The sequence below is a fragment of the Paroedura picta genome, chromosome 2 (assembly GCF_049243985.1).
Source record: "Paroedura picta isolate Pp20150507F chromosome 2, Ppicta_v3.0, whole genome shotgun sequence".
Classification (NCBI taxonomy): domain Eukaryota; kingdom Metazoa; phylum Chordata; class Lepidosauria; order Squamata; family Gekkonidae; genus Paroedura; species Paroedura picta.
This window is the reverse complement of record NC_135370.1, coordinates 91,769,668-91,796,854: the sequence shown is the minus strand read 5'-3', so window position 1 is coordinate 91,796,854 and position 27,187 is coordinate 91,769,668. Positions and strand designations below refer to the sequence as shown.

At 42.9% G+C, this 27,187-nt stretch overlaps 1 protein-coding gene and 2 long non-coding RNA genes across 5 annotated transcripts in view; 1 reads left to right on the top strand and 2 right to left on the bottom strand.

Annotated features, from left to right (window-relative positions):
• The window catches only part of LOC143829960 (uncharacterized), a 103,259-nt gene that overhangs the window by 49,233 nt on the left and 26,839 nt on the right, over positions 1–27,187 (bottom strand). The window lies entirely within an intron of this gene.
• Positions 1–27,187, top strand: part of OTOG (otogelin) — a 180,046-nt gene that overhangs the window by 149,649 nt on the left and 3,210 nt on the right. The window contains exons 47-54 of one of the 2 annotated variants that reach the window (XM_077321602.1): positions 3,721–3,822; positions 4,187–4,285; positions 6,880–6,920; positions 11,307–11,382; positions 12,374–12,552; positions 16,455–16,559; positions 17,232–17,351; positions 20,905–20,950. In XM_077321602.1, coding sequence (XP_077177717.1) covers positions 3,721–3,822; positions 4,187–4,285; positions 6,880–6,920; positions 11,307–11,382; positions 12,374–12,552; positions 16,455–16,559; positions 17,232–17,351; positions 20,905–20,950 — 768 coding nt within the window. The remainder of the gene's footprint in view (positions 1–3,720; positions 3,823–4,186; positions 4,286–6,879; positions 6,921–11,306; positions 11,383–12,373; positions 12,553–16,454; positions 16,560–17,231; positions 17,352–20,904; positions 20,951–27,187) is intronic. The other variant, XM_077321603.1, reaches the window with a different exon arrangement.
• On the bottom strand, positions 2,905–8,909 carry LOC143829959 (uncharacterized). 2 transcript variants are annotated; one of them, XR_013228300.1, is made up of 3 exons: positions 8,645–8,909; positions 4,201–4,311; positions 2,905–3,166 (listed from the first exon to the last, which is right to left on the bottom strand). It is a non-coding gene; the product is annotated as an uncharacterized LOC143829959 (long non-coding RNA). The 2 variants fall into 2 exon arrangements; XR_013228299.1 differs by having other exon boundaries at positions 8,709–8,907.

Sequence of the window (27,187 nt, the reverse complement as noted above, 5' to 3'; positions counted from 1 at the left end):
GGGGAGGGGATGAATGAAGACCCGAGGTCAAATCGATCTGAATTCAGCAGGATCCACAATGGAAAAAACAAAGTAAGTGCGGAATCAGCCCATGCTTCATGAACAGAACAGGGAATCCATTTTTAGTCTTTGGGTGAACAGAGGCAGTTTAAGTATCTTGGGATCAGATCCTGGCAATACTGTAAGATGATTAAGGTTTATAGTCAAATGTAGTTTAAACCAGTACTGTTCATACTAATAGAACTACATAAGATACAAAGAAAAAGTGCTAAAAGTTAATCAGAAAAGATTATTAGTTCCTTTGAAAAAAACCCTACAAGTATTTTCTATTGCATTTCTGGAAACTAAATACCAGTATTTTAAACTCTCAACTGTTATAAAGCCATAGAGAAAGATGGCAGTTTTATTCCAAATGCCACTTTGGGGCATACCTGGAATAATCCATTTTTTCTTTCTTTTGTTGAAATCATAGTTCTGGGTACTGTATGTGCATTGCCAAAATCCTGCTTTCTTGCAAATTCAAGTAGATAGTTTAGAGTCACATCAGAAAAGAAGCAACCTATGCGATTTATTTTATACTGAGATTAAAATAAGCAATGAAATTAGAAAATGCCAAGACTGCCCCATTTTCTGCTCAAAATACTCTACACAAGCAGCAAGGAACTCTAATGCGAATAAAAAATATTTCTTTCCATATACTGTATATTTGGATCGTCACACTAAGACAATAAACCAGAAAAAAGATTCAGTAATTTAAGTTGCTTTGACCCCAGAGAGGATGTGGTATATGAATATTTTAATTAAAGAGTTATGATTAGATTTCTGCTTTACCTTCCATATTGTTAGGAAGAATTTGTATACTGACACAAAAAATGTGAAGAATTTGATAGCAGCAGTTCATTTCCATCTTGTAGTGGAGCTCCACATTGGGACTGCACACACACAGGTCCTCTATGGAAGACTTTTCCAAGCAAAGCTTGTGCCCTGAACTGCGCATGCATCTGCCTTCCTGCTGGATGTGCCACATGTCCTCTGAATGGAGTGCATTCCTTTCCCTAGTTCCATTTTTACCGCTGTGACATGTTTTCGATGAGCTCTGCTCATTGTGTTTTCTCTACCACTTTCTCTTTGTGGAGAACTTACCTTCTTGTTGGAGATGTCTTCCAATGCGATCTTCAAGAAATATGGGAAGTGCAGTGTCAAAATGCCACATTCCAATGAGAACAAGTCTCATAATGTAGCCGTGTATAAGGTATGCCAAAAATTTACCCCAGTGGCTAGATTGGACAGGGCCTCTTGCCTCAAAGCCACCCTCTGGAAGAAAGCTTTATCTGTGGGGCCCCGCAGAGTCAGATCAGAACCTACCCTGATGTCCATTCCACATCCTGACAAGACTCAAAGGTTAGGCCCATCTTTAGTGCATTCATTGATTATAAGGCTAGCCTAGCTCTTTGATACATTGAAGCACCCAGCTTCAGTAGGAGCCAGTGGCCTTTCTTAAGTCCCCACCTGAAAAGACAGCGGAGAAGGAGCCTTCCTCTGAGCATCCTCCACCAAAGAACTCAAGAAGAGCAAGCATAACGATAAATCTCAACCTCATGCAGCTCAGGAACTATCTCCGTCGAAACTGAGGGATTAAGAGTTGGGACTCCAGACACCTTGTGCTGCACTACCCCCTCCCATTGCTAGATCATTTGGGAATGCCATATCTTATTGAGGAGAGACTATTTCTGAAATTGCTTTAGGTCAGTTTGAATTAGCCCACCCTCTGTCTCTGATTTGGAAACCCACTTTGACCACAGACAATGGGCAGTCCCCAATGTACCTACGTCAGAGAGACCTCCCACTGCAGGATGATGAACCTGGCTGCTCCTTGGGGTTTGACCATGCACCTGACTTTGTGAGTGAGATGCCATAATGTCTCAGACCACTGGAGGGGAGTGAACTTGAGCACGTCATCAGCCCCAGTGTGGCCTCTGACCTGTCTTCTGATGAGGTGGTGGGTAACCCTTCAAATGAGGTGGTGGGTAACCCTCCAGTAAGGATTATCTCCATGGGGAGCTGCTCCTATGAATGGCAAGGGCATTGGTAAGGGTCTTCCATGTATGGGGGTTTCCCAAGGTAAACTTGTTTGCTTCCACCAGCTACACAAAAGCCCCAAGGTTTAGTGTCCCAGGAGGGAGGGGACAGGAAGCTTTGGGGAATGCCTTCACCCAGCGAACAAAAAGTTTTGGAGGGGGAAGTGCGGGCTGGGGTTGCTTCCCAGCCAGTGGTAGCAGCAAGGGGATGCACTGAGGAGACAGGTGGGCATTGCGGAGACTGGGAGCTTTTCAAGGTGCCAGCGGCACGAGAAGGCAGCCATGGCCTTGACAGTGTTCCAGTCCTCTGACTGGCTCTCAGGGAGAGCCCTCTCCCCCCCCAAGGGCCAACCAGATGGCCAGAGTGTTGTGAGAAGTACCTTGTACATTTCATTATATAGGATTAACTCAACACTTCCTGAAAGGCCAAATGAATATCTTTCCTTTGAAACCACTTGTGTTCATGCAGTTGTCCCTCCCCATTACCACTGGGAAGAACAACTGCATGACCACACATGGTTTCATTGACAGAATAACTCTTTTAGTCTCTGGCCATGGTGTCACTAGGATTGCTGTCTATTAAGGTGGCATTCCTGGTGGCTTTCACATCTGCCAGGCATGTGGGAGAATTGGCAGCTCTATGAATAGACTCTCCCCACTCCCAATCTACAATTCTTTCTGGGGATGGTGACCAAATGCCCCAGGGCAAATTTTCAACCTAAAGTAGTTTCTAATGTTCAAGTTTTGCAGGAAATCATTTTACCAGTCCCTCCCCCCTCACCCCCCCCCCCAACCTGTGTCTGGGCTAGAGAAGAAGCTTCTTGGATCTGAAGCATGCATTGCTTTATTATATAGAAAAGACAAAACAATTTGGAAAATCAAAATGTTTGTTATTGGGGACTTAGAAAGGTCTTGGCGGTGTCATCACAGTCTATAGCCCAGTGAACGGTAGCAGCTATAAAAACAGCATGGAGGGTAGTGAAGCTTCCGTGTCCACAGGAGGTGAAGGCCTATTCCCTCTGGCCCTAGGATGCATCCATGACATTCCATTAAAAGGTTCCATTGGATGAAATCTGCAGAGCCACAACCTGGTCAAGGGAGGACATGTTCATAAAGCACTATGTCTTGGACTTAGAGGACAGAAGGGAAACAGAGTTTGGCAAGACAACTGAGGGCTCCGCACCTTCGAAGTTAACTTTGGCTACACTACAAGATGGAAAATGAAAATGGGGTTGCCTGTAAATGTCATTCATTGAGGACTAGTATGCAGACACACATTCCTCCCCCCCACCACACCCCACTACGAGTTCCAGCTGAAGAGGACTGTTCAGGTCGGATTGTAAGGAATGTTATGGTGGTGTCATTGGAACTGGGGAAATGTCCAGAGGACACATGTGCATTTGACAGGAAGGCAGATGCTTGTGCTTTTCAGGGCATGGGTGCCTCTCACTGGAGTTTTGCTTTGAAAAGTTTCCCATGGCGGGTCTGTGCATCCATAGTATCCATAGTTTCAAAGTGTATTTGCACACAAGACTTCAATGAACAACAGTTACAGTTCAGTGCAACCTTGTTTGCTTAATGCATTGAAAAGATGTGTCATGCACTCCCAGTTTTTAGTAGTTTGCATCCTTTTCTTTCTCAGCATGTGGTATATGCTCTGATCAAATTCCAAAGTGCCAGGAAGGAGAAGTCCTTACCGTGGATGGCAATACTACAGACAGGTGCTGCCCTACTTACCAGTGTGGTAAGTTGATATTACAGTTTCTATAGGGGCTTTCTTTATTACTTTGCAGTGTTCCCCCACCCCGGTCTATAAATAAATTAAGGACACAGTATTATCATTAATAGGAATTTGTTTTGATCTTCCACATTCATTTTAAAAATAGCCATATGTGAGGTATAGAAAGTCGCTATCTTGAAATAGTATGTATTATTCACCTAGTGACACGTATGGCCATTAAAATATTTATTTAAAGCTTAAAGAAGTTAAATCGGCAAAATGTACATAGTATGTGTTTGCTGATATTCATTTGTATTCAGTAGCTTCAGCAATTGAATTCTTTCTAGGCCATTTAAAACCATTTGTTTTTGTTTTTACCAATGTACAGTTTGTGAAACATACCGTTGTCCTGAGTTCAAGTGTGTGTTAGGTATGTCCTTGGTTGAAGTTTGGAGTCCGGAAAAGTGCTGTCCATATCGTACATGTGGTAACTACAGTTTTTTTAACTTCCGTCTAATAATATAATATAAAAGGTAGTATTAGATAACAAACTTACTAACATTGCAATTTTGAGCAAATATCTGTCATATTCTGGAGATTAGTCTGAAAATATCTTTTTGTAGACAACAATGTGGTAGGATACATTAATCCTAAATTATCTCAGTGTAGAACATGTGGAAAAATCAGCTGGTTAAATATTCTTTTCTAGGTTGGCAACGTTAAAATCTAGTCTTGATCTCAACTACATCTTGAATAAGACATTTACTTGGCAAGGAGACATTTTCCATGCCTTAGTTAGGATACAGGCAACAACCTTTTGGCATAAACTTGGCTACAGTTTTATTGATATAACAGAGCGTAATGGGAAGGATCCTGCCCTCTTTGGTAAGCTCTGCATCTGTCTGGCCTCTTGTGGAGGCCCCCTTAAATGGCTCAGCCTTCCCCCAAATGGATCTGCCCATGCTCCATACCTGCCACAGCCCATTCAGACAGATGAATACCATCATCCCAGAAGATGGCCTACTACTGATAGCTGATGACTGGGTGCTGAATGACAGCTCCCTGGCTCCCAGACAAGAATTTGGCCATCACGTTAGTATCCTTGTGCTTGGCTAGACCCATCTGAGCAGACTCCACGCCAGGGATGCCACTCGATGAGGGCCAACCAGATGATATGCACTGCTGGCATGCATTTCTGCTGGCATGCACTTCAAATCTCCCATCATGGTTTGGGATGCCCAGCTGAATGATTATGACTTCTGGTGCCCGATCCGGATGCATTGATGCAGACAAAGTGAGCCCCATTGTATGCCACATCAGCCCAACCAGGAAATATTCAACCAGCGTTCGAAATCCAGGCTGCTGCCCCAACCAGACCTGACAATGTAATGAGCAGCCCAAAACATGATGCTGTGTCCAGTGATCAGTAATAATGGGACAGCTGACTCAAGTCCTGCAAAAAGTGATAGCGGTTAGAGCATGAGGTCCAGATACACATACTGCCTGTAAGCAGTTGAGTGCCAGCTACCTAAGGACATAATCTGATCTGCAATCAGGCTGCAGCCTGTGGGGCTGCCCCAATGCAGAAGGAGTGAATCCCATATTGTTTGGGTGGAAGCCCCAGTCACCAAAGGCACGCCCACATGATGACAACAAACTGGTAGCGAAATAAACACACGCCATCCACGTGAATAAGAAGAGGACCTTTAACATCCATCTGGACATGCATGAATGCCATCACACTGTGCAGTGGGAAAGGCTGCTCCTCAAAGACTGCTGAAAGGACAGTGGAAGTCCCCAGCTAGTCTTTCTTAGATCTGTACAATCAGATGTGAACCAAGTATCGACTGATAAAGATTGCTGAAATTGCATTACACCTGGATTCCTGTTCTCATTACAGCATATTTTCCTTTAATTGTTTAAATTTATTTACTATTGTCAATATTTTTGCTCTTTATCTTTTGACCACATTTTGTAATTCTTGTAATTGTTTTACATTGGTCTGTTATTTGGGATGGGCACAAACTGCATTTTTGCAATTTGTTTGTCATTTATGGCCAAACCACACACTGGGAGGTTGGTTTGTGAATTGAACCATGAATCGTGGGGAGCAGAAAGTGTGGGTTCAAATAGTTCCTAGCCATTTAACTTCCTACCTTCTACTCCCACTTTTTAAGAGCAGTGCAGATCAGGGGATTTCCCCACAAAGAGCATTGTTGAGCTGAAAGCAGGGTTTTTCCCACAAAAAGCAGCAGGGAACAGAAAGCTGGTGTTTAAATGGCTTTGAGTCATTTAAACACCTGCTTTCTGCTTCTTGAGAAAAACAGTTGAGTGGCAGAGAGCCAAAGGAAGGCAGTTAAATGGCTTAGAGTTATTCTACCCCCTTTTTTCTGCTCCCCAATGAAAGCAGCAGTGGTGAACAGAAAGCAGTGGTTTAAATGGTTCCAAGTTCTTCATCAAAAACATTTGAGCAGCAGAAAGCAGGAGTTCTGCTTTCTGATTTCTGCCAACTTTCATGAGAGGCAGAAAGAGTTTCTCTGTGAAAACCAGTGGGGAACAGAAAGCTCAAGAGCCAATTAAAACCCTGCTTTCTTCTTCCCACCACTCAGCTGCTTTCCTTTAAGAGCTGAAAGCAGGTGCTTTAATGGTTCAGAGTCATTAAACAGAATTCATGAAAGTTCATGGTGGTTCTTCAGTTGGCCAGAATTCATCACATTATTTTGAACTTGGCCATGACCATCCCTATTTGTTACTTGCTTAATCTTCTAAGGAATCACATTTGGGCAAGTACAAAGGTTTATCTTGGTAGTTTTTAAAATCTTGTTACATAAACAGAATTTCTCCCAAAGTTCTTTTAATTTAGAGTCATCCACTGTGGAACATAGTTAACCTTTTGCAGTATTATAGAGAAAAAGTGATCTATAGTGGCCAAAATCCTGGAGAAGTTGCCAGATTTAATATGAAAGTATAGAATATCAGGTGGTCTTGAGCTATGAGCAATGGTTCTTTACTGTATTTGTTGGAATGTATGGAGGGATTTCTGGATGCTTATTATATCACTTTTCTCTTTTTCAATTTTAGAGTGTACATGTGATACAATTCCTAGGCCTCAGTGCAAAATGGTAAGAAAATAAAATCTTACTGAAATGCTTTATTTTATATCAATAGATCTAAATCTCAACATGGCCACCTGAATACTTAAATCAAGAGACTAAAGCCATGAGAAGATTAAAAAAGACTCAGGCTCCAGCTTGGGGTAATAAATCTGAAATCCTAAAAAACAAACAAACTGGGGAATTAAAAACCTTTCACAATAGAAGCAGACCTGTAGCTTTACGACATGACTATCCTTTCAGTGGCCATGGTGGGTGTTACTAGACAACCATAATAGTGTCACCCTCATTAAACCTTTGTTTTCTGTCAGTAAAAGGCAGGGGAAGGGTTAGGACCTTTTCCACAGCTATTTTGGTTGAATCATAGAATCATAGAATCATAGAATCATAGAGTTGGAAGGGGCCATACAGGCCATCTAGTCCAACCCCCTGCTCAACGCAGGATTAGCCCTAAGCATCCTAAAGCATCCAAGAAAAGTGTGTATCCAACCTTTGCTTGAAGACTTCCAGTGAGGGGGCACTCACCACCTCCTTAGGCAGCCTATTCCACTGCTGAACGACTCTGACTGAGAAAAACTTTTTCCTGATATCTAGCCTATATCGTTGTACTTGAAGTTTAAACCCATTACTGCGTGTCCTTTCCTCTGCAGCCAGCAGAAACAGCATCCTGCCCTCCTCCAAGTGACAACCTTTCAAATACTTAAAGAGGGCTATCATGTCCCCTCTCAACCTCCTTTTCTCCAGGCTGAACATTCCCAAGTCCCTCAACCTATCTTCATAGGGCTTGGTCCCTTGGCCCCAGATCATCTTCGTCGCTCTCCTCTGTACCCTTTCAATTTTATCGATGTCCTTCTTGAAGTGAGGCCTCCAGAACTGCACACAGTACTCCAGGTGTGGTCTGACCAGTGCCGTATACAATGGGACTATGACATCTTGTGATTTTGATGTGATGCCTCTGTTGATACAGCCCAAAATGGCATTTGCCTTTTTTACCGCTGCATCACACTGCCTGCTCATGTTTAGTTTACAATCCACAAGTACCCCAAGGTCTCGTTCACACACAGTGCTACCTAGAAGCGTATCCCCCATCCAGTAGGCATGCTTTTCATTTTTCTGACCCAGATGCAGAACTTTACACTTATCTTTATTGAATTGCATCTTGTTCTCATTTGCCCATTTTTCCATTGTGTTCAGATCTCGTTGAACTCTGTCTCTATCTTCCGGAGTATTTGCCAGTCCTCCCAAGAGCTTTGCCAAGAGCTTTGGCAGCAACTCTCAGACAACAAGCTAACATGTTGTTTGTATAACTCACCCAGGCTTGGTTCCTTATTCCTGCTTAACATCAGCTGTCCCACAAAAGCCAGTGCAGTGATTAGTATTCCTATAGAGAACCTGGGCCGCCCTAGTAAGAATCCTCACTCTGGCATAAGAATTCACTGATCTTGGGCCAGTCATACACTCACAATCTACCCTGCCCCACAGGGTCTTCATGAAGATAGAATGGAAGAGTGAGCAATGATGTAACTATAGCTAAAGATGAAAGGTGAATAACACATCACATGGTAGGTGGGATGGAGAGAAAGAAGCAGAGAAAGGTGAGGATTTGAGGGCTGCCAAGAGGAAAAAAAGAAGAAATTTCAGTTTCTGCTTAAAACATTCAAGCATAGGATTATGAGTTTCAGCAATTCAGGTACATACAACCAAGTTCCCCAAATCCTTCTTTATATACAAACCAGGAATCACAACTAGAAGCTATTTCCCTTCTTAACTGGTCAGGGATCATTTAGTTTTACAAACCAGGAATCACAACTAGAAGGTATTTTCCTTCTTAACTGGACAGGGATCATTTAGTTTCAGTAGAAGCCATTTCCCTTTTCTTTTCTTTTCTTTTCTTTTTTTTTTTTTTTGCTTTAATGAGGGTCCACGATTCACTCAGCCTCCTTCTCAGCCCACAGTTCTCTTCTTCAACTGTCAATTCCCAACAGTCATTCCTTAACTGGCTCTCGCAACAGAATTTTGTTCAAACAGCCTGTCACTCAGAGGTTCTCAGACTGTTCGGCATTAACCCTTGACAGTTAAGTTACTCTTCCAAGTTGTTATGAAGATGTGTAAGATAGATATTGTAAAGCATTGTGTGCATGAAAAGTCTACATGAAATGTTACTAAAAGCTTGTTTATTTTGAAAAATCTGTATCCCTATAAACCATTAATTAAAGCACTGAAACATTCTAATGTTTTATTAATTCATTTATATAGCACTACCCATGTTCATAGTCCTTTAGATATGCAAGAAGACAGATTTATTCCAGCTGTAGATATAGCTTAATTTTTTTAGGACAAAGAGATTGAGTTTAATAGAAAATATGGGGTTTTAACATTGATTTGAGAGAAGTAAAAAGTGAGCATCATACAGGAAGGCAAGTGCAGGCAAACGGGGCAGCAACTAAGAAACTGTGGAGTTGTTTGAGACAGTAGAAAATATCTAGGGATGAAGCTACAGAACCAAAAGTCATGGACGTGGCTATAAGGGAATTTTAAAATTTAAAGTTCCTTTGAGTCCCATTGTTTGGGAGAAAAGCAAGATATAAATCCTTTAAATAATTAAGTATCTGGAAGTAGAGAGATAGAGAAGCAAGGGAATCAAGAAGGATTGTATGTGCTGTATTTGGGAGTGTATGCGATTCAGTTTAGGGATTTAAACCCAGAATGGTGAGAAATAAAGAAATTTTGTATCTGAGTGCTGAATAGGGTTGAAGTCATATGAATGGAAGAACAGAAAGGATGAATCTACAATCAAAACAAAAGGTGACAGACATTAAGAGGGTTTTCACTACAGAGATGGAAAGCTTTATTTTTATTTCATTTATTTTATTAGTTTTTTATACCACCCTTCCATACAGCTCAGGGCAGTTTACATATAACATAGCCGGGGGATACACGGAAAAATCTAACATATAACATCGTCAAAAATAACAACTGTAAACCGCTCTGCGGGAGCGGTAAAAAGAAAACCATGTGGTAGGTGGGAGGAGAAAGAGGCGGGGTGAGTCTGGGATAAAAACTCAAAGGGGCCAATTGGGAGCTGCTCCGCGGCTCCCGATTGGCCCCTCCGAGTGTCAGTCCGGGGCCAGGGGGTCAATCAGGAGCCACGCAGCGTGTGGCTTATGATTGGCCCCTTGGCCCGTCCCAGACATGGAGCGGGCAGGAGAGGCTTCAGCACGGGACTTGGGGCAGGCCTGCCATGTCCCAGACATGGCAGGCCTGCTCCGAGTTCCGTGCTGAAGCTGGCGACTCGGGGCGGAAGGGGGTTGCAGGGGGAGGTTTCATGGGGGAGGCGGCTGGGTGGGGGAGGGCGGCCAAATTTGGGGGGCTGAGCCCAGGGGGCCGGGGGCAGGGGGCAGCTAGGCCGGGGGGGGGCTCCCGCACCCAGCCACTGCCCGCTAGCGCCTGCTGTATTTTGCCCACAGCGGGATTAAATTCTAGTAAACAATAATCCAACAGTGTTTCTGAATCTTAATCAACAATATAACGGGAACGATAATTTAAATAGGCCCCTAGAGAGGTCAGACTGGTTCAGAGCATAGATTTCTGAGGGGGGGAATCTATGGGTGTTGTTGGGTTTGGTTGGTCTCAGGCAAATGCCTGGTGAAGGACTCTTTTACAGGTCTTGCAAAATTGAGGGAGTTCAGGCAGGGTGATGTTATGAGAAGATTTAGCAACAGATTGTGTATAGTAAGCGAAAGAGACAGAAGTCAAATATAAGCAAAGTCTGTTTTATTGTTTGGAGAATAATGTCAGAGGATATGGAGGGGAAGACTTGGAGGAAAGGAGTCTACCATCACTATCAGGGCCCTCAGGCTGAACTGAGTGAAGAGAGATATGTCCACAGTAGCAGTAGGAGAGGGAGAGACAAAGCCATGTTTTGGTGAGAGCAAATAATTATTGGAATCAAAACAGGAAGATTTATGGAGGTTGATCGGTTTCTAGATGATGGAAAAGAAATTGCAGAGAGAGCATATATTTAGATATTTGTATCCTGCTTTTCTCCCAGGCAGTCCCAGAGTGACTTGCATTCTGTTAATTGTATCCTTACAACAACCCTGTGAGGTAGATTAGCTGATAGAGAAGGACTGACTCAATGTCACCCTGCCAGCTTCCATGGCAGAATGGTGATTTGAATGTAGGTCTCCCAGATTTTAATCTAAGAAGAAAATGAAGGTAGGGAGAGGGAGAAAGCCATAAAAAAGAGGACATCTTAAATTTGTATGCGTTAAAATTGTGTCCAGTAATAAAACCTTTTTTTGTATATAACATTGTGGGGCAGGGGTCATTGTACATTCACAGTTGTCTTCCTTTTGAGTAAATACATTGGCATTGTTTTTCTTCCATGAACAGGGAGAGAAACTGATTAAAGATGAACAGTTCCAGAACAGCACAGAAAATGTTTGTCACTGCACTAAGTACAAATGTTGTAAGTAGATAAGGAATTCAGTTCATTAATTTTTTTTAGGAATGCCCTTTCTACTCAGAAATTGAATGGTAAGTGAGATGCATCAAATATACCCCAGCTAAACCAGGAAGATTTCAAATGCTGAGCAACATTTCTTACTTTTTAATTTTATATGAGATTTGCAGGTGGTCTAAAAGAACACATGACAATATATTCGGTATATAGTATTCAAATCTATGTGTCACCATGTGGGAATCCAGGATGTTACTCCAGCTGTTAAGGAGATTATAACTTCTTCTCTAATCCAGTGGTCCCTAACCCGCGGGCCGCGGCCCGGCACCAGGCCGCTAAGGCCTCGGTGCCGGGCCGCAGCTCCTTCTTCCCTCCCCCCCGAAGCGAGAAGCTCACCAGGCCGCGAGCAAATCAGCCGCCAAAGCGGCCGATTAGCTCGTGGCCCGGCAAGCTTCTCGCTTCTGGAGGGGAGGGACGAGAAGCTTGCCGAGCCACAAGCTAATCAGCCGCTTTAGCGGCCGATTTGCTCACGGCCAGGAGGGGCCAGGAGGGGAAGCAGCGGCCGCCGGCATGGTGGCGGCGCAAACGTGCATGCGCGGACTGCCGCGCACGTGCGTTTGCACCCCTGCCGTGCGTTTGCGCTGGGGCTGCCACACGTGCGCGGGCCCCGGGCCACCCGCTCCCTCCACTTCGCCGCAGCGGTCCGCAGCAAGTGGAAGTTTGCGGACCGTTGCTCTAATCCATTCACTGTTTTCAAAAGTCTTTATGAAAAACGTTGTGGATACTGAATGAGTCCATTTAAGTCATTGGTTTTAATCCATATGTTTAAGAAAGCTAATGGGATCCAACAAAATGGCAGTGATCATAGATCTGAAGTTTTGCAAGTATTATATTAGGACCCAATTCATTGCCTTTGCCCTGAAAGAAACATTGTAATCAGTTTTTACTGTCTAAAATATTTCAATGCTTATTTATTTATTTATTTTGTAATGTGTTACAGTGAGAGATAAAGTATGTCTGAACAACGAAAGAGGTGTTCTGCTTCCAGGACAATCCATTGTTGAACACACACCTGGTGGCATATGTTATACTTCCTATTGCACAAATGTCATTGATCCTGTTACTAAATACTTCCGGATAAATATTTCCTTTGTAGACTGTGTGGCAAGATGCAAATCGGTAAGAAATTTGGAATTAAACTTTGTGCCTGCTGTTCAACATGGGATTGGACATGCCTCCGCCAGCCTCAGAGGGAATTTTTTTAAAGCTTCTAGAGCAGTGGTTCACAACCTGGGGGTCGAATGACCCTTTCATAGGGGTCGCAGCAGGACGAGCAGCTTGGGGGGGGGTGCCACTGTTGCCGCTCCTCCTGAAGGTTACCGTCAATTTATATATAATTTATAACCAAGTTATATACAATCATGAACAATGGATCTTCACACCATTGGTCAGTTTCAGTTTAATTTCTGTGAAAGAGCACTAGCATAATTTTATGGTTGGGGTTCACCACTACATGAGGAACTGTATTAAAGGGTCGCAGTACTAGGAAGGTTGAGAACCACTGTTCTAGAGCTTTCTAGGTGCGGACAGAGTACACCTTCTCAACCAGAGACAGCCATTCCCATCTATTCAGCTAAAGAGAAGTCTTTCCCTCCGTCTTCTCTTTGCTACCATAGAGAGAAAATCTGTTAGCTAGAGCTGCGATTTCTTCAGCTGTCTGGAGGGAGTTTTGTTCTTTTTTAGCCTAATGACTCTTTTTAAGAAATACTCCAGTTGTGGCACAAAGATAGCACAGTCACACCTCCTGTTTTATTTGTTTAGGAGAGGCACATGATACCTAGGTCTGTGCAGGCAGTTTACTCCCAAATCCAGGCTAAACACCCTTCCACAAGTTAACACAGGCCACCCTCAGTTCAGGGGGTCATGATCCCATTGACAACATCTAGCTCCACCCCCCCCCCCCCCCGATCCAGTCTCTGAGCTGGTCAGAATCAATCCCGGTTGCTGAACATTCTCCTTCATCTTCTGGATAGATGCCTGAGTTTCAGTCCTCCTAAGACAGCATTGTCTTTGAGGTTTTGACGCAGGTTCCAATGTTGATTCCATCAAAAACAGGGGCCTCCACCACACCAGCTCCAACCATGCCCAAATTCCAATGGAGTCCTCCTTACCTGTCATGATTCCCTCCTCCACAAGGCCAAGATGACCAACAGCAGCCAGCTTGGAGCTCTCAGTGAGCATACCACCCAACTTATGTGGACCCAGACTACAAACGGCAATGTCAGTGCCATTTCCCTTCAGCCGTATCTCTTTGAAACAGGATCTGTACAATTTGGAGACAGGGTCTGCCCAATTCTATCAATGCCTTTACCAGAGGAAACATTAGGACTTGAAACTTTATGCCAAACAACTTCTGAGAATAAATACTTCTGAAGGAAATGGAACTCTTCTGCATGGAGACAAATGCCATGCTTGAAAGAATGAGGAAAAACATACTAACAGCCAGATCATTGGGCATCAGCCAGTTCGGTGTAGTGGTTAGGAGTGCGGATGTCTAATCTGGCATGCTGGGTTCGATTCTGCACTCCCCCACATGCAGCCAGCTGGGTGGCACTGATAAAACTGTTCTGACTGAGCAGTGATATCAGGGCTCTCTCAGCCTCACCTACCTCACAGGGTGTCTGTTGTAGGGAGAGGAAAGGGAAGGCGAATGTAAGCCGCTTTGAGCCTCCTTTGGGTAGAGAAAAGCAGCATATAAGAACCAACTCTTCTTCTTTTTCTACCCTTTCCACTTCAGGGAAGCTGTGGTATTTCCTCAGGCATTTATTTCACTACACAAAGCTCTACCACTACCAGCTGGCACAGCAACAGTTTCAACCACACCAGCAACCCAGCAGAAAACAACAGGGGAAGCACAGGAGAAAACCTCAGCCTAGCCCCTAGCATGGATGTTAAATATAGTGCTTTGTGGTTATTTTCTGGAGTTCCTAGAGAAAGGCATGTAGTTTGCAGTCCTGGACTTAAAGGATGTGCATTACCACATAGCCATCCATGAAGATTACAGAAAATTCCTGAGATTCCAGTGTGGAAACTTCTGCTTTGAGTATTGTGTGTTGGTCTTCGGGCCTAGCCACAGCCCCAAGAGTGTTCACCAAACATATGTCCATGGTGATCTCCTACCATAAAGTAATCCATATCCAGATGTTTGACTTATTGTAGCTAACTCAGAAAAAAATGGTCCTCTTTAACCACTACACTATAGATGGTCTGAGTCTCCTCATTTATTAGAAAAAGTCTCATCTTTCCTACCTACAACAGGTTAATTGCCCTAGACTCAAGACTGGGGAGAGTATGCTTACCAGTCGTGAGGATATATGATATTCAGCCCCTGGTGGTGCATTTTTCATCCAATCAGTTTCAGAAAGCAGTTATTGCTAGGACTTATAGAATCATAGAATCATAGAGTTGGGAGGGGCCATACAGGCCATCTAGTCCAACCCCCTGCTCAATGCAGGATCAGCCCAAAGCATCCTAAAGCATCCAAGAAAAGTGTGTATCCAACCTTTGCTTGAAGACTGCCAGTGAGGGGGAGCTCACCACCTCCTTAGGCAGCCTATTCCACTGCTGAACTACTCTGACTGTGAAATATTTTTTCCTGATATCTAGCCTATATCGTTGTTCTTGTAGTTTAAACCCATTATTGCGTGCCAATGGAAACAGCATCCTGCCCTCCTCCAAGTGACGATCTTTCAAATACTTAAAGAGGGCTATCATGTCCCCTCTCAACCTCCTTTTCTCCTGGCTGAACATTCCCGAGTCCTTCAACCTATCCTTGTAGGACTTGGTCCCTTGGCCCCATATCATCCTCGTTGCCCTCCTCTGTACCCTTTCAATTTTATCTATGTCCTTCTTGAAGTGAGGCCTCCAGAACTGCACACAGTACTTCAGGTGTGGTCTGACCAGTGCCATATACAATGGGACTATGACATCTTGTGATTTTGATGTGATGCCCCTGTTGATACAGCCCAAAATGGCATTCACCTTTTTTACCGCTGCATCACACTGCCTGTTCATGTTTAGTTTACAATCCACAAGTACCCCAAGGTCTCGTTCACACACAGTGTTACCTAGAAGCATATCCCTCATTCAGTAGGCATGCTTTTCATTTTTCTGACCCAAATGCATAACTTTACACTTATCTTTATTAAATTGCATCTTGTTCTCATTTGCCCATTTTTCCATTGTGTTCACATCTCGTTGAACTCTGTCTCTATCTTCCAGAGTATTTTCCAGTCCTCCCCATTTGGTGTCATCTGCAAACTTGATGAGTAGTCCCTCCACCCCCTCATCTAGATCATTAATAAATATGTTAAAAAGCACTGGGCTGAGGTACCCCACTACTCACCTCCCTCCAGTCTGATGACCATTGACAAAAACTCTTTGAGTGCGGCTCTCTTACCAATTCCCTATCCACCTAAGTATCTGAAAATCCAGATTGCAGTCCTTCAATTTATCCATCAGAACATCATGGGGAACCTTATCAAAAGCTTTACTAAAATCCGAGTAAACAACATCAACCGAATTTCCAAAAAAGGAAACCTTTTGGAGACAAATCCATGCTGACTTCCGTGGATCACCAAATTGTCCTCCAGATGTTTGCAGATCGCTCCCTTTAATATCTGCTCCATTATCTTCCCCACAACAGAGGTCAGACTCACTGGTCTGTAGTTTCCCGGGTCATCCTTCTTCCCTTTTTTTCTCCTCCCTTTTTATGGCAGCAGCCACCACCACAGTAGATGTACAGGCTGAAATCCTATGGAAAATTTCTGCTAATGGAAGACAACTGATTGTTACGATTCCTCCCTCCTGCTGTATAATTCCAGCTGTTCCCCCAGGCTGCTGCTGTGGGCGTTTCTTGAGTCCTCCAGTAGCAGCAGTGAGGGGAAGAGGCAAGGAACTGCCATTCTGTTGATAGAACTTCTGCTAGTGGAGGTTTACCATGAGATCCAAGTCACAGTTATAATACTGAGTCTTGATTTAACCTATAGTTGCAGTAACTTTCTAAGATTTCTTTTTTGTAGAACCAGATATATGAACCCCCAAAAGATTTAACAACCTGCTGTGGGCAATGCAAGAATGTGTCTTGTGTTCACTCTTTCAGCAATGGAACTGTTTCACATTTTAAGGTAATTTGGTATATGTAATTTTTTGGTTTTCTGTTTATTGAGTAAAGCTTGTACATCAAAACAAAAGAATTTGTATAAAGTTATCTTTGCAGTTAGTTTGTACCAAACTAGCAGTAGCTAAATTAAGGAAGTACTCAGGAAAGATAAATGTATATGTTTCTTGCATGATGGTGGTACCACCAGAAATTGAATACTTGCTTTAAAGACCCCACATATTTCCTATGAGCCAGTCAGCCTGATGAAGGTAGAATACTATAAATGCTTATGGGTCACAGGAGTTTATGCTTCCATCTATGTTGGTAAAGGTGGCATAAAACTACCTTTTAGCCTGAGATATTACTATTTCAGCTTCACAAGAGACAAGTTAGGAAAAGATAAGAACCAGTAATACTCTGAATAGTATTTGCTTCCCATATGTGTATACTGAATCACAGAGATTAGTGTGCTAAAACCATATAAAAATAAGTAAGAATTGCATTGGTAGTACTGCATCATTTCAAGGATGTATCTGGAAACCTGGTTTCTAATAGAAACACAGTATCTGATACATTGCACCTTAGGGAAGATAACTGCTCCCTCAGTGTGAATATTTGAACATATTCTTGCCTTAAGCTAACATTTTGCAAATTCTGGTGCTTGCATTTCTGATTATTATTTTAAATATTTAAACAGCCTGGTACAAGCTGGGTTTCAAACTGTGTCAGATATGACTGCACACACACACCAGTTGGACCTGTACTAATTACTTCTTCTGTGAGCTGTCCACCCTTCAATGAAACAGAGTGTGTGAAGGTCGGTGCTTTTTTTTAGTTTTTCATATGATTTCTGTAAATTCCTGTTTTTTTCCTCAGAGAATTTTTACCTATGTCCATTTGAAGCACCACATAGTTAAGGGCTAGAATGCACCTTATGCTTACAATGAGCAATGGGTTACTGTTGAAAACAGCTTGTATTTAATGAATAACTATTATACTGGTTTTATTATCCTGGTTTTGGTACTTACCTTTGAGGCCTTACACCATCTGGGCCCTGCTTATCTGAGGGACCACCTTTCTGAATATATTCCACAGAGAACACTTTGGTCTTGTAACACCAACCCATTGAGGATCCCTTTCCCCAAAGAAATACGTTTGGACTCACCCACAGCCAAGTTACTGCCTAATGGAATGAGTTCCCTTAAGACATCAGGACCCTGTTGGAACTTCTCAAATTCCACAGGGTCTATAAGATGAAGATCTTCTTTCGGACCTATTGTTGAGGCCAAACAGAATCCAAGAACCTTGAATTAGACTTAAAGCATACATCAAACAAGGCCCCCTTCCCCTCCCCTGACCCCTCCGGACAGGAGGGGAGGGAACAGTCCTTACCGGGTGAACAAGAACAGCAGAGCAGCAGGCGGGGGCAAGCGTTCCAACAAGCCCTGGGATGGCTTGAATTATATAGGGAATAGAATTACACCCTGTGAAAACTCACAAGATAGGTCCCACAGTAGTGCCAACTAGTTTCCAACAGCAATCTGTGAGGAATGAATCCAATCCTTGAGGAATTATTTGTACGAGTTCAATGCACATCCCCTGATAAACGACTTCAGCATGGTTTACTGCAGATAAATCCAGTAAGAGCAACAGAGAGGCTTGGTCTTTGTCTACGCAAAGACTGAGGTCATCAACTAAAGCCATCTCTGTCCCATAGAATTGAAACTAGAATTCAAAATGTGTAGAGCAGATGAGCTATCGAAGAGGACTTGGATTTGGTCTGCTACTGCTCTCTCAATCACTTTGCCTAGAAAGGGTAGATTAGAGATGGACAATAATTGGCCACAGTATTTTTTTGTAGGTTTGTTTTTTTAGTGCAGTGGTCCCCAACCCCCGATCCGGGGACCGGTACCGGTCTGTGGATCAGTCAGTACTGGGCCGCGGCTCCTCCTTGTCCTCCTCCCTGGCTGCTGCCTCGGGGGCTGCCCTGCCACTCTGCCACCGGCTCACCTTTGGTGCTATCAAGCAGCCGCCATGGCTGGGGCTCCCCCTCGGTGTGGCACTGCACAGCTACTGCTGACAGTGCCCCTCAGTGGGCGGTGGGAAGTCAGGGGCCCCAGTGGGAAAGCGAGTGGAGCAGGGGCTCAGGCAGCGGCGACATCCCTCAGCAAAAGACTACCCCCCCCCCAAGCCTCAGTAAAATTGACCGGTCCCTGGTGATAAAAAGGTTAGGGACCACTGTTTTAGTGGACAAATAACTGCCTCTTTTAGGTGTCAAGGGAAAGGCCCTGAGTTAATGACTTATAGTACACAATAAGAGTTTGTTGATGTGTTCCTTACATGATTTAGCAGCCAGGGCAGGCAAGAGTCCAGAGTACAAGTAATAGCCTTCACAGATCCCAGGATATTGTTTATTTTATTTATTTATAATTAAATTTCTATACCAATCCTTCCGGTATTTACCTGCTTGGGCAGTTTACATCATTTAAACATACTACTACTAATTTAAATAACTAAAATAATGAAAAACAGTTAAAATTACATCAAACCCACATCAGGTAAAAATCTTGATTTATGTTATCCCGCTATCCTATAGGGGTGGATTGTTCTTAGGGAGGGCTCACTTATGTAGTGTTATTAATTTACTGGCCCCAACCAGAAACTTGTTGGAAGAGCTCTGTTGGGCCTGTAGGGCCTGAGGCTCTTTTGACGACATTCATCATAGAAATTGGGTCAAAATGATCCATAAATAGCCAGGTGGTGTGTCAGGTCTTTCTTCTGGTGAACCTATGTTATAACTGACTTTGAGTTCTGATCATATTCATGATATTTTATCAGCAAAAGATTTAGCAAAAATATCACAGCTAGTGGTCTGTTCCAGGGACAAATAGAGGCTCAGATTATGTGAAAAACATGATCAGTTACTAATCTGGAGATTAGGAGTGGAATTCTTTAGGAATTTGTACTTCACAGACCAGTCACAAGCAACAGAAACTAAAGGATAAAAGACAATATTATTTTGTGTGGATAAAATGGAAGAGAACAATATAAACTGCTTTGGATCCCCAGTGAGAGAAAGGTGAGGTATAAATAAATGAATAATAATTATGCTATTTGCATTCAGTTCAGAGGGCTTTGTTCAGACAGCCTTTTTGTTTTGTTCCTAGTTTAATTTAAGCAAACTTGTATTGTATTTTGTTTACTTTAAACGTTTAAATTATAAACCTGAATTGTTTAGCTCCATTAACATAGTGACTAGATGTCAAGAAGTCTAAACCTAAATCCCATGGATTCCCAGAGATGGTGTGCACGAGAAAAACAGTTTTTGTAAAAATATTTTAAATTTATTAACATAATTTTCAAAATCCAAATTTATCTTTTTGAACATATGCAACACAGAAAACAAGGGAAAGTAGCTTATCTAATACAGTCAGGAGTTGTATTAGATGACAGAATCTTACATTGATGACATTGAAGGCCTTAGTTCAGTGGTCCCCAACCTTTCTGAGGTTGGGGACCGGCAGCGCATTGGGGCGCGGCCCGTGGCCCGCGCGGGCCACGCCCACGCATTGGCCGCGCCCACGCATCGGGCCGCACTTGCGGGCCGCTCCCGCATGCCGCGCCCACGCATCGGGCCGCACCCGCGGGCTGCTCCCGCGGGCCGCGCCCACACATCGGGCCACACCCGCGGGCCGCGCCCGGGCGCGGCCGGCCCTGATTCCCTCTCCCCGCCCTCCCGCAGTAAGAAGCTTCCTGAGCCGCAAGCTTGCAGCCTGGGAAGTTTTTTACTGCGGGGGGGCGGGGAGAGGGAGCCACGGCCCGGCGCCATGGCCTTCGCGGCCCGGCACCGGGCCACGGCCCGCAGGTTGGGGACCACTGCCTTAGTTCACGTATTTTCTACATTGCTGACCATTTGTAAATAAGTAGATTATGGTCAAGGCCCTTAGTCCATTAGAATCCAAGCTAGTTCCATTCTATCATTCTTTAGCCCGCTTATGATTTTCTGGGTAACTGAAGCCAGCTGATGATGACTAGCCAATCAGGATATGTTCTTGCTAAAACCCTCTAGAAAGTTACCTCATCATTCCTGGTTCTCCCCCTCCCATCCTGTTCCTTACAGGTTCTCATGATGAACTAATTATCTCATTCCTTACTCTGGCCTTGAAGATAATAAGAGAGTCCTGTAGACCAAGTATCCCAATTAACAACACTTGCAAGATAGAATGAGTCTATTACTATACATGTTAATCCTTTGGGAGAAATCGCTTTACCACCCTCTAGGTTTTCAGTAGTTTATCTCATAGAAATAGGAACTGCAAAATAAATGTTAAATGATTATAGTGAATCTGATTTTTTTTTTGCTTGTTCAGGTTGGAGGGTATATTGTACCATTCCTAGACGGATGCTGCAAAACATGTAAGTGATCATTGAAATACTTATATTCATATACAAGTAACAAGTATCTGTGCATTAGTTATTCTAAAATATTTAAAGAGCAATACGCAGAGATGGAAACAATGCTAATATCTGTCAACCAAAGAAGTAACATTCTGAAGGGTCCTTCTGTTGATGGAGGGATATGTGGAGAATTTAATTTCCCCCCTGCCTCCTACTGGATCTCTGGATCGCCTCCTATGCTCTTCATGAAGATTTCCTGACCTCTGGAAGAGAATTGGGCAAGGGCCCAGTGGCTGCAGCAGGAGGTTGAGACATACTATTTCACTCACAGATTTTTAAAATAAATAAATGCTTTGTTTTTCTAGGCTGCCCTTCCAATACAGTTCAGGGCAAGTAAACAACATCATAAAAACAATAATTAAATTAAAAACATAAAAATCTAAATTCCCCCAACTAATATACCTAACAAGGGGGGGTTTAACATCAAGGAGCCCGTTGTTACTAATAGACATGTGCAATTGGATATGACCAAAAGGTACCTTAAGCGGCCTTGATTTGGGCATGACCAAGCTAAATCCAGTTTAAATCACCATTTCCCAATATGCTTAAATGGCCAAATCAAGCTTGCTTGAGTCACCAATTCAAACAAGTACCCTTTAAAACTTAAATGGAAAGTGAGAGGGGGGAAAGTTCCCCTTTTTGTCTTTCCTGGCGTCTTGAAGGATGGGGGTTAGAGGTAGAGGCACCAATTGATCACCATCTGCTTGTGAGGGGTGTTTTTACAGGTTTTTAATGTTATTTTACTGTATTTTATTATGTTGTGAACTACCACAAGACCTTTGGAGAGTAGCAGCATATAAATAAATAAATAAATAAATAAATAAATAAATAAATAAATAAATAAATAAATAAATAAATAAATAAATAAATAAATTTTCAGTGTGGCTATGGGAACTTCTCCTCAAATGAATGTCCAAATTGCAAAAAAGACAAAAGAGTCTGCTTTTCCCCCTTATCTTTATCTATGGTTCCTTTGTATATTTGTGAAACAGCCTGGGGGGTGGAACGTGTCTGGCTGTCCGAGTTGGAATAGGGCCAATCGGGGTGCAGCCAGTAATGCTGGCTACACCCTGACTGGCCCTGCCCCTACAGCTCCCTCCCTTCCTGGATGCTAGCCACGTTCCTCTCAGGCGCCAGAGGCAGAGAGACACACAGAGGCCTGCCAGACCAAACACGAGCCCACATTCCCTACTATCGCTGCTGCTGTGAGGGAGGCAGAGAGACACACAGAGAGAGCCACCACTGCAGCAACAGAGGGAGAGAGACAGACAGAGAGAGCTGCCCCAAACTGCACACCAGCCTGGCTTCCTTCCTACAAACCAGCCCTGATTACTTGCTATGCCTCCTGCTGCGAGGCACACCAAGAGACACACAGTGAGAGGGGGAGAGAGAGAGAGAGAGAGAGAGATCTGCACCTCCCGGTGTCCCCTGGGTCCTAGCGCCCATTGCATTCCTGGTTGCAATGGGCTTTCTGGCTAGTTATAGGAAATAATGATCAGTTGGGGGCACCCCTCTTTGGGTCCCCCTAGAATTGGACCCCTGATCCAATCTTTTTGCAACTTGGTGGTTATTTTGAGGAGAGGCTCCTGCAGATATGTTACATGTTTGGTGCCTCTACCTCAAACACCCACCCACCCCAAACCTGGAAACAATGGAACGGAAAATTCCCATAGACTTGAATGGCACCATCGTTTTCGATGGAGCCAAATAGTTTTGGATCAAATCCAAAATAGACCAGAATATCTTCTCCTTGCACATGCTTTGTCCTGGACAGTGGTGGATTAAAGTTTAAGATCCTGAGTTCTTTTTTGAAGAAGAAGAAGAAGAGTTGGTTCATATATGCCACTTTTCTCTACCCAAAGGAGGCTCAAAGTGGCGTACAGTTGCCTTCCCTAACCTCTCCCCACAACAAACACCCTGTGAGGTGGGTGAGGCTGATAGAGCCCTGATATTCCTGCTCGATCAGAGCAGTTTTATCAGTGCCGTGGTAAGCCCAAGGTCACCCAGCTGGCTGCATGTGGGGGAGTGCAGAATCGAACCTGGCATGCCAGATTAGAAGTCTGCACTCCTAACCACTACGCCAAACTGGCTCTCATTTTGTGGAGAGTATGGGGCTAGTAGAGCCAGTCATAGAGCCAGTTTGGTGTAGTGGTTAGGAGTGCGGACTTCTAATCTGGCATGCCGGGTTCGATTCTGCGCTCCCCCACATGCAACCAGCTGGGTGACCTTGGGCTCGCCACGGCACTGATAAAGCTGTTCTGACCGGGCAGTGATATCAGGGCTCTCTCAGCCTCACCCACCTCACAGGGTGTCTGTTGTGGGGAGAGGAATGGGAAGGCGACTGTAAGCCGCTTTGAGCCTCCTTCGGGTAGGGAAAAGCGGCATATAAGAACCAACTCTTCTTCTTCTTCTTCTAGTATAACAGGGTCCCCCATTAGTCTGCCACCAATGGTGCTGTTCTCAGATTCTTGTCTTGTAAACAACTTTTTTGGGTTAAGAATCACGTTAATATTTTTAATGCAGTAGTTTGTTAGGCCTACAGGATTGTGTATCTGAAGATCATAAAAACTAGTCATACCCACTGGGGATTTCTTTTTACATAATTGAACAAGAGTCATAGGGATTATATGCACACTGAAAAAGAGCATGTCCTAAGAAAAGATCCTGTATGTCTTGACCCATTGTAGGTAGATTATAAATTGATCAGCAAATGCTGAATATTGATTTTGGAACACCTTTGTATCCTATTTAACGTGTTCAATGTGTAATGTTCCTACTAGGTTCTGCAATATCACTGTTGTTCCCATTCCTTGTTAGCCCAGTCATTCCTACACCTAGCGCTAACTGTAACACAGGTACATTTTTTAAAAAAAATCAATAGGAACAAAATGATGAGAACCATTGTTGATTTCCAACAATGTACTCCCCTATAGGAGCATCACACTTCTGGCCATAAAATCTAGTTGAAAGAAATTGCATTGTGGTATTATTAAGTGTTCACTATTCCAATTTGCACACATCTTTTCATTTTGCACTGTATGGGCAGTGCATTGTTGTCAGCCAACAATGTACTGTGAGTAGAATGCATTTGCATAGAGTTTAGTTTTCTGCATGTTTGTTGATCCTTGCTGCATGTTTAAATCATTAATTCATTCCAGTAATTTCCATAATAATGTAGAACATAGAAACTAACTGCTTTGCTTGTTAAAATTTGCTATTCAAATAACTGTTCCACAGATGGTATGGATCTATATATGTTACTTCACTCAGTGGTGTGGGGTGAATTAATACCTAAAGATTCTCTTTCCTTATAAAATATTACTAAAGTTATAGTGTGGTTTATGCATCCTCATGAAGAGCTAAAAACACTGAAATCTGATACACCTAGGCATTTCTACATGTGTAATTCCAAACTCGTGGTATGATTCCACGTAGCTGGGGGTGTGAGCGATGAACTAACTACATGGATGGTCATAATTTTGTGGATCTGTCCCACACAGTTGCCCTCTCCCTTCTATGATGATACAGATTGGATGGTAAAGAATTATGCATTCGGCCCTGGTGTTGTCACCCACATGCACTTCTTAGCTAGATATGATCATTCCAACAGGGAAGTGAGTCGATGGCAACTGCATGTCAACGCGGCCTCTGTGAAGGGATTTCTTGATCAAATACACCTATTTGCATTATATCACCACATGATATAATATAACCACTTCATTTAAAATAGACAAGCATATTAAAAATCAGGGCCAGTAGTATAGCGATCAGGTAGTGATGTAATAATAGGTTGAATTTAGAGGTACCATTTCATTCAAGGAAGGCAACAGACATTCATAAATTGAAAAAAGAGTACCACCATTAATGGAATGTTGCTTCTTGAGTGAAGTGGTGCTTTTGGGATTGAATGAATGTTAAGCCAGCAAAAGCTAGTACAGTGAAGCAACAGTCCCTGCATGAGTACCTAAAGCATGCAGAACAATGTGCAACTTATATGGAAACATGAATGGTGTGAAATTATGCCTTCACAATGATAGTCTTAAACAAATGCATCGATTTCTATAGCAGTGTCTGATGTTTTTTTTTAAATGTAGGTGATCCACATTAGAAACATTAATTCACACAAACAGTATGTCTGTGATACATTTTTATGTTCTTTTCCCTTTTATGGTCATTTTTAAGATCACCTAGATATCTTACAATTACACTTCTTTCCATTAAAAATAAAAATGTAATCAAATATTTTTTCATCATTAAGTTTTTTCCCCTTTTGTCTTTGAATGCAACAAGTAGGAAAACATAAATCCATCCTATCTCAACTCTTAGAAAGTTGATCAGTGCCTGGGAGGATATATGAGAAACTAGTGAACAAAGTGGAAATTTAGTGCAGTAGTCCACTTTTAATGTCAATATGACTAAAGCAATCCTTCTAAATCCCTACAGGTTCATGTTCTCTCTCTTTTTCTCACCACAATGTCACTTTGTGCAGTGTGACTACACTGAAAACCTATGTATGGTGACTGAGAAAAGTTTGACTTATTTAAAATGCTTGCCTATTATGTCATTTGTAATTCCAGTGTAAAATAGAATTGGAGGGGACAACAAAATTATTTAGAATGGAGTCATAGATTAGTTCTCTCTTGTTTAACTGTACCACAACCCTTCCATGCAGTTCTGTCCTACAGTTAGACATTGGTGACTGTTAGAATTACAGATTATTAATTTAGAACATTTCGGGAGTATGCCAATGGAGGTCTACTAAGAAGTAAATTACGTTGTATTGAAAGGGGCTTACTCCCAGGCAGGTGTTATTGGGATTGCAGCTTGTGTTATGGTGTATAATGCCTATTGAATGAATTAATTAAACCACAATCACGAAATTGATTATGCTTTAAAAGACTGCATTAATTTTAGATGGATTACTTTGAGAAATAAGAGTAACCACGCTACAGTAGCCAGTAGAGTGTGGTGTAGTGGTCAGGGGTGGTTAGGAGTAGGATCAAAGAGAGTTTGCACTGCTCTGCTGCTCATTGTGTGAATTTGAATAGTTTATTTGAACTTAACTTAACTAGTTCACAATGTTTTGATAAAATTGGGATGAAATCCTAGATATCCTACTCTGGGTTCCTTGACTGAAGAGCAGGATAATAATCTAATAACTAAATTTAGCAATTCTTACTGGTTTTGTACTATAAAAGTTGCTTTGTGCGCTGTACTCATCAAATAAACCTACACACATATGTAGACCAATTTAGAACCAATCTACAAGTGACTAGGAGTGTGCAAAAAAACACCTGCAAGGGGGTTGGGTATATTGAATGCAAAAAAAAAAAATTCCTGGTATTCCTGAATCCCAACGGGTATGGTATTCAGATTTGGTAAATATTCAAGAATGCCAGTGGGTTTTTTTGTCTCCATGTGTCCAAGACTTTTAAAGGGACTTAAAGGTAAAGGTAAAGGTATCCCCTGTGCAAGCACCGAGTCATGTCTGACCCTTGGGGTGACGCCCTCCAGCGTTTTCATGGCAGACTCAATACGGGGTGGTTTGCCAGTGCCTTCCCCAGTCATTACCGTTTACCCCCCAGCAAGCTGGGTACTCATTTTACCGACCTCGGAAGGATGGAAGGCTGAGTCAACCTTGTTAAAGGGACTTACATCCCTTTAAATGCTTCCACTCTAAGTGAGGTTGTGAGTCTGAGGCATTTAAAGGGATTCTGAACCCCAAAATTAGTGTTTGGGGTCTGAGGTCCCTTTAAATGCCTCGAAATTCATTTGCCTTCACCGAGATCCCTTTAAATGCCTTCTCCACTCCAAGCTGTGAAGTCACGGCTTGAAGTAAGGCATTCAAAGGCATTCAAAGGAATCTCATTCTCTTTAAATGTCTTAACTATGGCTATCTGGTGGTCCTGAAAAATCCTGAATGTTTCTGGGAATTTTGGAGCTCAGCTATTTTGATAGCTAGAAAAGTAGCACACACACAGACAAAATCTGGCTGCATTAGTACCCTCAAAATAACAATAAGGGATTTTTCAAGTATTTTTTCAGCTCATATTAGCCAAATGCACACCCCTAAAAGTGACCCATGTCTGTCAGTGTCATCAGGCGGCCCGAGGAGCTTTTGTTCCCCTAGTATCTTTTCAGGTGCAGGAACAATCCATGCCCATTTCAATACTTAAAAGGGGGCTGGGGAGACAA